This window comes from Plasmodium brasilianum, chromosome 5 (genome assembly GCF_023973825.1).
Source record: "Plasmodium brasilianum strain Bolivian I chromosome 5, whole genome shotgun sequence".
NCBI lineage: Eukaryota > Apicomplexa > Aconoidasida > Haemosporida > Plasmodiidae > Plasmodium > Plasmodium brasilianum.
Genome location: NC_090118.1, coordinates 25,563 through 34,932, shown reverse-complemented (window position 1 = coordinate 34,932; position 9,370 = coordinate 25,563). Strand labels below are relative to the sequence as shown.

Genomic DNA, 9,370 nt, shown 5'->3' with positions numbered 1-9,370 from the left:
ATGGAAAAAATAATTAGGTCACTTTTATTTTTTAAATTTACAGCTTTTATTCTTTTAAATTGGGCATATAATTTTAAAAATGATTTGGTATTATGATGTTATTTAAGCATCTTGTATTATTTATATTTTATGTGTTTTATTTTTATTAATACTATTTTTTACAATTAGATGATTTTTTATATTATTTAAAAAGTATTTATATTTATTTTTTTAGTGCAATTTTAACAAATGTTTGGATAGGAAGTACAATGGCGATAATAAATTAGATTCAAAAAATTATCGATTACTAGCAAAATATAGACCAAATAAGGATTCTAATATTGTAATATCAAATGATGAGATGCAAAATAATGGAGCATATGAAAATTTATTAATATCTAATAATGAAAGAGGAACCAAAATAAAGGGAAAACAATCAAATAGAAGTTCATTTAATAAGGCACAATACTATACAGAAGTTATAGATTACAATAATGGAATGTTTGATGGAAAGCATTTCCATTTTGCAAAAAAATGGGTAAAAAAAAAAGATTATGATGATTTTCTTGAAAAAAACGGGAGAATTGGTAACATAGCTTTAAAAAAAATAAAATTTAGAAATTACGGATTTGTAGTTGTTTTGTTTTTTCTTTTTTTCTTGTTGGGGATAGGACACCCCGTATTAGAAGGATTAGGGTACTCGAAAACTGTAGGGGAAAAAATTGCAAAATTATTATTTGAAGACAATATGGCTACAAAAGTACAACCTTATATGTGTTTAATATTATTTAGCGTACTTATTGTTATACTTTCTGTTATAATTATAATAGCGTTTTATAAGATCTTAAGGAATAATGAAAAATATAAAAGAATTAAGTTGATGACTGAGTAAAAAGAATAGTAAGGAATTTCTTTTTTTTGTAAGGAAGTTATTACTATAAAGTAATATATGTCATATCTTTAGTGATATATTCCTAATGAACCTAGCTATAATTTCTATAATTATGTTTATGCATCTGTGTATATATATTCTGTTTGATATACAACAGTAAGTACTTATGTTATTTGTTTCTTCGTGAATTTGAATGTTTTAATATTTTCTAACTTATAATTTAGAGCATTATTTATGTTTAATTATACATTATGGATTAATATATATATTTTCATATTTAAGGTGCTCCTTACGAGAAACATCTATTTTTGCTTTTAAGTGAATATATAATAGCATAATTAATATAATTTTATAAAACTGTAATAATTTATATTTGCACGAATGTGTGCTAATTTTTATTATAAATCCTTTGCTACTATAATGCAATTATTTTTTCAAGTAATATGAAAAATATAATGTTAGCTATAAATAAAAAACAAGTGTGTCTTGTTTTTTATTTAATACATCGAAGTGAGAGTGTTACGTTGTATTAATATAAATATATAATATATATATTACTTTAAATCAAACTTAAAATTTAGTCTGTAAAAAAGGTTTCATGTAAAATATGTTATAAATTATATTTATTGTAAAATCCTTTTTAAGATTAGTTTAATTATATTAGCGTTGTATAATTGTAAATATATAAAAATATAATAAAATAATACCCTTATTAAATATGGATTATTTATAATTGCCAACTAATTTTGAAATTCTAAATAATTACAGTTTAGTGAAAAGTTAAAGTCAATTATTATATTATTATTGTTCCTAATTGTAGTGTTAATTCAATTTTGTGAGAGTTAATTATATATTATACTAAAAATTTATAAATATTCGCATTATATGTTCTTATTTTTTTGGTTATCCAAAGATTAAATTAATAAATTAAATTTAATCACATATTAATATGTAATATATGCCAATTCCTTTTTACTACTTTTTTTTTGTGTTTTATATTTTATATAGTAATGTATTTGCAACAATATATTTTATATAAACTAATATTAAAAAAATTTTCTCACATATACTTTATGATCATATTTAATTTATATAAACTGCTATAATGTAAAATAGCTCATAAAATTATTATGATGAAATAATTTTATTATTATGAAAAATATCCTCAAATAGTATAGATAACTTTTCTTACGTTTGATGAATAATATGTAATAATCATATGATTTTGAGGTATCTAAAATAAAAGTAAGCTTAATAACTGGGGAAAATAAATAATAGTAATAACCTTATTAAAGAAATACATTTGAGAATATATATTCACTATTAATACATATATGTAAATTAACAAAAGAATATTTTTCAGGAACAGAAGAACAGAATTATGGTAAAAAAAAAAAAATTCAAAAATATATTTTCGGTTATGAACAAACAATATAAGAACAAGATGTATAAGTAAAACATTATAATCGTAACATATTTTTTCTTTTAAATTACAAGAGTGTTATCAAATATATTTAATTAAGATTTGTCAATTACTACCTTTGCTAAATATAGAAAAATTATCTCCACGTTATATTATATAATATTGAAAGTAGAAGATTTTATAATTTTATTTGTAAAAATGTATTAAAATTAAATTATAAGAACATTTCCTTTTCATTTCATATATTTTCGAAATAAAGTGTTATTATAAACTACAAACTGTGTGCATTTAAAAGAGTATTAATTGAAATTTTAAAGAATTTACTTAAATTGAATATTATGGAAATGGTAATATTACGTTTCATATTTATTTTAGTTAATTATAGATATGTAAATGTTATCACAATTACTTTTTCAACAATTTATAATACATTAAGTATATCATATTATAATTATTATTAAAAAATATTTTTGTATTACATTAGAATAAAAATAACCCTTTAACAAATTATTTTATTTTTAAAAATAATTAATTAGTACATTTTTTAATAAGTTTTTTTTACTAAATATAATATTATTTCCATTTTTTATGAAAACACATTTAATTATATTATTTTATGTTTTCGATATTTTATATAATAGAAATTGTATTATAGGTAAAAATAAATTTTTTATTTTCTAATAAGGGAAACGCGTGCATGTAAGAAGTTTTTAATTGTTAATATTAGATAATTTTATGAACAATAAAATATTAATAAAAAGAGCATATATCTGATAATGAAGGTTTTATATTGTTATAAATATTATTTATTTCAAAATTATTATATTTGTTAATGAAAATAATTTTCTGTGAATTTTTATAAATTTTAATTCTCAAAAGATTTTTAGTTAATATTGTTATGGCATTTATACTTTCTTAATTCCTGTACTAATGTAAATGGAACAATAATAGTTATAATGTATTAATGTTATAAATAAATATAATCCGTTATGTGGAATATTTTAAAATGTTTACATAAACAAAAAATATGTACTTGTATCATTATTATAAATACACGGAGAGGGTAACGAACTATATATATATATTTGTTTAAATATACATAACAAATTTATTATGGTATCATATTAGTTATCATAATTCATTTTATTTTACTAAATTTATAATGTTATTTTATAAGAAAAATGAATAAATCTAAAAAAGGTAAAATAATAACAACATAAATTATCTCGTATAAGAAAATATATATAGTAAATATGATGAACATTTTTATTTATTTTTATTTGCCATCTTTTTATTGTTTTGAAATAATTTATTTAGTTAGCAATTAGAAATTAGAATAATATGTAATAGAAAAATAGTTATAAAATATTTATAACATTTAAATCGTAGGAAATAAATGATTAATATTTTTTTGTTTTATTTTAATATTTTTATTAGATTTTATGCACAAATAGAGTTGTTTATGATATAACAAGTTGTATATTCTTATTATTTAGTATTACTGAATAGTATTAGTTTCCATTACATATACATAATATAGAATATCATTATTATTTTCTTTTTTATTTTTTTTTATGGTGTTTTTCAAATTTTCCACTTACTAACATTTGGGAATGATAAGATAAAGGAATATTTAGTAATTAAAATTAGTTATTACATTTATGTTTGTTATATATTGTGTTCTATATATTTATTGAATTATATATTTTATGATAGGAGTATTAATATGGTTTTACTTTTTTTCTTTTTTATTTTGTCAAACTTATATTAAATAAATGTATATAAATATATATGAATTATAATTCTGTTAAATAAGTATAGAGAATAGAGGATTAATTAAAAAAACTATATTTACGTAAAGTACTAGTGTTACATGAAAAATATGTAATTTTATATAAACATGTATATAAATCTACAAATTTTACTCGTTTTCTTGATTAATTTAAACACATATATATATAGGCATATCTCAATGGATCTGCTAGTAGTAATAATAAAATTAAAAATATGTAATAGTTTTAAAATAAGTATTTTTATAAAGATGTATCTTAATGAAATAGTAGCGATATAATATCTTCACTGAAAATTTATAGTATAATACACTTTCCTTTATTTATAAACATATTAGTGGAAATAAAAAAAGTCTTATACACTATAACTGTTATAAATTAAAATCATCATCAATTAAAAGGAATACAAACTATTAATAAAATAGACATATTTATAGGAAACGCGTATTATATTTTAAATTATATATACAATGATCGAAAAAATATTAAGGTGTTTATATATATATATATTATTAAACATACATATATGCAATATATATATTCACATATATATATATTTATTTATTTAATTACAGTATTAATCTATTATGTATATATTTACTCAGTAAAATATCGAACATTTCAAGAGGAAATGAATGTCATTTACAGTGTATTCTTTGATTTGGTTGAGTGAAAAGAATTAATCAAAATTCACATAGACATTTTTAATAATTATAATATTAAAAGAAAAATTTAGAAAAAAATAAGTACTACTAAAAATGAAAAATTTAGTTGGTTACATGAGAATTTTGAATACATTTATTGCATTTATTATAATAAGTTTACGTAATTAGAATAATTATATATTCTCTATAAGATATAGCAGTATTTATTTAGATACACTCTTGTATTTTTTTATATAATAAAAATATGTAATATTTTTTGAAGAATTTAAGTAATATAGCATATTAAGATGAGAAAAGCAGCATTCATCTGATTTTATGGTATAGTATAGTATATATATATATAGTATATAGATATGGAATTACAAAATTAAAAACGTAACTTTTTTTTTGTAAATACGTAGGTAATATGAATTATATAACATATTAAAGAATTTACTTTCTTTTTTTTTGTTTTTTCATTAAATTAATTGTTTTTTTACAAGATCAATTTTATTAAATATGTTAGTACCAATTTATTTTTTATATAATTAAAATAATATATTTAATATATAATATTTTAGTAACTATATGAAGTTTCTATATGCTACAAGAATAAGGGGCTACTAATGTTGGAATATAAATATTTATACTTTTATAAGAATTTTTTCTTAATATATCTAATTTATATCATTTGCATAAAATTTATAACTTAATATATTATTTGGGAGAGTATTTATTTATAAATGTATAAAAAATAAATACCGTATTCTCCCCTTTAAAAAATTTTCAAGAAAAATATTAATATATAAAAGATTTTTCTATGTTTTATATAATAATAATTTATATATTTTCTTTTATTAACTATTTTATTTTGTGTTATTAATTATTTCATTTAAAATTATATTTTAATGGAAATTCTGTATAAAATCATTATAATTACTAAAAATTTTCTGTTCCTAAGCATACTTATACATTTTTATTTATTTTTTATTATTAATATTCCTAATAAACTTGTGAATTTATATTATGTATAGAATAAAAAAAAAAAATATATATAACTGAATTCTTAAAGTAAAAAAAAATTCACTTCTAGCAATAAAAAATAAAATATATTTATTTAAATGATATAACAATTGCAATGTTTTATTTATAATAATTTGATACAAAATTATTATACTGTTCAATTGGATTTTGTTTTGTAAAATATATACATCTATTGAGTGAACTGAATCCAAGAATGCTACTTCAAAAATAATAATGTATAAATCATCAGCACTTATTGGATATATTTCACATATTAGTTTATAATTTGTGGAAAAAAAAAAAAAATTATTTTATTTTTTCTTATTCGTGTTATATTCATTACAATAGTTTATGTTTTTTAATTACAAAATAAAGTTTAGAAGGTATAATAAATACAAAAAATTATATTTATTAATATGAAGCCTAAGAAAATATAAAATGTTGTATATTCCTAATGTATGTTAATGTTCCCATAAACTCATCATAATTTATTTTTGATTTTAAGCATAATATAGAAGCTTTAAGTACAAAAAAGGCACCATATATTTTTTTTTTATATGAAATGTATTAATAACAAAAATTAAAAGTTATTCTGTTAGATAACTATAATATACTTGTATTTTGAGCATCTATTTAACTATGTAACTTCTACCAAAAATTATTATTAATAAAGTTACTTTTTTTATAAATAAAACATTATTGTATATATATACTAAAAAAAATTTTAAATTATATGTTCTTTAATGTAATTTATATATGCAATATATTTATACATTATAATGCCTTTATAAAAGAAAAAGTTAATAATACAGATAAGATTATCTTTTTATTATTATCTATATTATATTTAATGAATTTTTTATCTACTTAAAGATATTATAAAATTAAATAATATCAGTATGTGTAGAAAAATGAAATTTTTAATTTTAATTAAAACTTTTATATTTATCCTTTTTTTTTGGACTAGTTCTTATTTCATTAATGTGGTATAATGATAACATACTAGAAAATGTGCCTTATTTTCTTTGCTTCTTTATGTATTATATATATACATATTAATAATAAAACCTGATTGATAAGTAAATAAGTGCATCACTTTGTAAATAATTAAAATATTTAATTTTACTTCATAGTCTGCTTTTGATAAACCTTTAGATAATATAAACAATGAAAACAGAACCTTAGGTTCAAGAACTGATATTTTGTTGTCAGATAGTGAGAAGGAAGTAAAAAACATAGAATTAAATTGCACGTTATTTGGGAATGGATATTATGATTTAGAAAATGATAACAATAGGGATGAATCAACATATGATGGAACATATGAATGTAAGAAAAAAAATAATCTAAAGACAGAAGCAAAAAAGTTAATCAAGAAATATATATCTGTTGTATGTAAACCGTTTGTAGCGATAGATAATTTATTTGAAAAAATATTATATAAGAGATTTCGTCATATATATAATTACAGAAAATGTACAGATCCTATACAGAAAAAAAGTTTAAAACATTCAGCGTTTACATGTTGCACTTTATTATTTGCTTTACCGGGTTTATTTGCTTTTATAGGATTTTCATTACTTTTTGTTTTACACTCTAGATTAGCATATGCATTAATAGTACAAATGTCCGGAGATTTTTATGAGCTTCAATTTCAACCATTTACACAATTAATGGAAACATATGGAGGTACAGATATAATATTATTATTAACATTATTATGTATTTCAATAGTTATTTATATACTAGTAAAATTCTTAAAATATGCAATTCATGTAGGTAGAAATAAAAATATAGCCTAGTTAAATGAATTAATTGAATTCACAATTTTTTTTCTTATATAACTAGTATATATGGACTTTATGCTTAATGAAATATGCTCAAAAAAATTCTTTGTTATATACATATAAATTTTATTATGATCATAGTTCATATAAAAAAATATATATAGATATACAAGTGTAGTTATATATATATTATATATGCATATCATATTTCGTTTTTCTATATTTGTTTTACTAATATAATATATTATATTGAAATAATATTGTACTTCAATTTATCACATATATATATGTTGTGCTGCATAAAAATGTGAAATTGATATTTCTTTATATTCACAATGAATATAGTTGTCTTACATACATTAAAATATGTATGTATATGTTATATGAAGATTTGTAATATAATAAATATGTCCTCATTTAATTTAATATATAAGATGAGAATTTATACATGATCACTATGATAGAATGTTTATTTATATTTTTAATAATCATAATTTTTATTTATTTTTTTTTTTATGGTTATGCGCATTTATTTAAAGAATATTTTAAAACATTTTATTAAATATTAGTTTTAATTTTAAAAATATCATTTTTTTTTTTTTATTTAATATAAATGAATTCATGTGTCTTTTTTTTTGTTCAAATGGTTTTTTATTTAAATGTATATTTAACATTTAATATATAAAAATAAATTATGTTGAGGAATATAAGTTTCAAAAAACAATCCAAATAAGAACAATTTTTATATTTTTTTAGATTTCTTGCATATCTGAAATATCACATTATGACTGTATATTATTTCTTTTTTAGTTTTAAGTATAAACTATTATTAGCATATTAACCATTTTAGTGTTCATGAAGGTTTATAATTAAACGTATCATTTAAAGAATATTTATCATTTTATTTATTTTACATAATTTTTAGATATAAATTTACTCTATAAATATTACTACGTTATATGTAATAAAAAAAAAATTTAATAAGAAGATAATATACATCTTTGTTTTGATAGTATTAAGTGAATACATTTTTGAGGAATACTTGTCTGATATCATCATGTATAAAACAACTAGTACTAATTTATTTTTGTATACGAAAATTGTTATCCTAATAACAATGAATAAAATGTTTATAATGAAATTCATTTAATCGCCAAATAAAAGGTATGCAAATTTTAAGAATGCATATATTTTTTTCCATAAGATCATTATATATAAATATTTATTTATACGTTTGTACTATTTTGTATTTTTTCCCTATACGTCAATTTATATCAGCAGTAGTACGGTCTTAAATATATGAAAACAAACTGAGAATTTATATTAATATGTATTATTCTTATTTCTAAACCTATTTTTAATAATATAAATATAATAAAAGAAAATTCATGTTATATAGCCATTATAGTTCATAAAAAATATGTGATCTTTTTAAATATATAATGCATTATGTATTCTAATTAAAATATTAAGTCATATTCTGAATAAATATATTTATTACATAAATATGAATTATATGATTTTTCATGCAATTTATTTATGAGTTTCTATCGTTATTTTACAATAATTTTTTTAAAACTGATTTACCTTAAATTCACAGTGAACGCCTAATTTAGGATTAATATTTTTTTTGTTAACCACTTAAAGTTGAAAATGTATTACTTATTCCATGGATATATTTATTTCATATTTTTGAAAAAATATAGCTGGTAATAGGTTTCTTAGGAATAATACTTAAAAAAAAATACACGAAAATATTGACTAACTTGTTAATAAGTATTTTAATGTGTTTTTTAATTTTTTCCTTTTTTTTTTAATGTTAGAAATTATAA

At 18.2% G+C, this 9,370-nt stretch overlaps 2 protein-coding genes across 2 annotated transcripts; both read left to right on the top strand.

Moving 5' to 3' along the window:
* Window positions 1-871, top strand: MKS88_001273 (fam-m protein; the record flags this gene model as incomplete). Its single annotated transcript, XM_067214185.1, has 2 exons — window positions 1-87; window positions 215-871. 2 exons carry the CDS (start codon window positions 1-3, stop codon window positions 869-871), a joined length of 744 nt encoding a protein of 247 aa, XP_067074646.1.
* A 5,791-nt stretch (window positions 872-6,662) lies between these two features.
* Window positions 6,663-7,553, top strand: MKS88_001272 (uncharacterized protein; the record flags this gene model as incomplete). The annotated part of the gene is made up of 2 exons (XM_067214184.1): window positions 6,663-6,737; window positions 6,885-7,553. The coding sequence occupies 2 exons, from the start codon at window positions 6,663-6,665 to the stop codon at window positions 7,551-7,553; spliced, it is 744 nt and encodes a 247-aa protein (XP_067074645.1).
* Window positions 7,554-9,370: the final 1,817 nt, after the last annotated feature.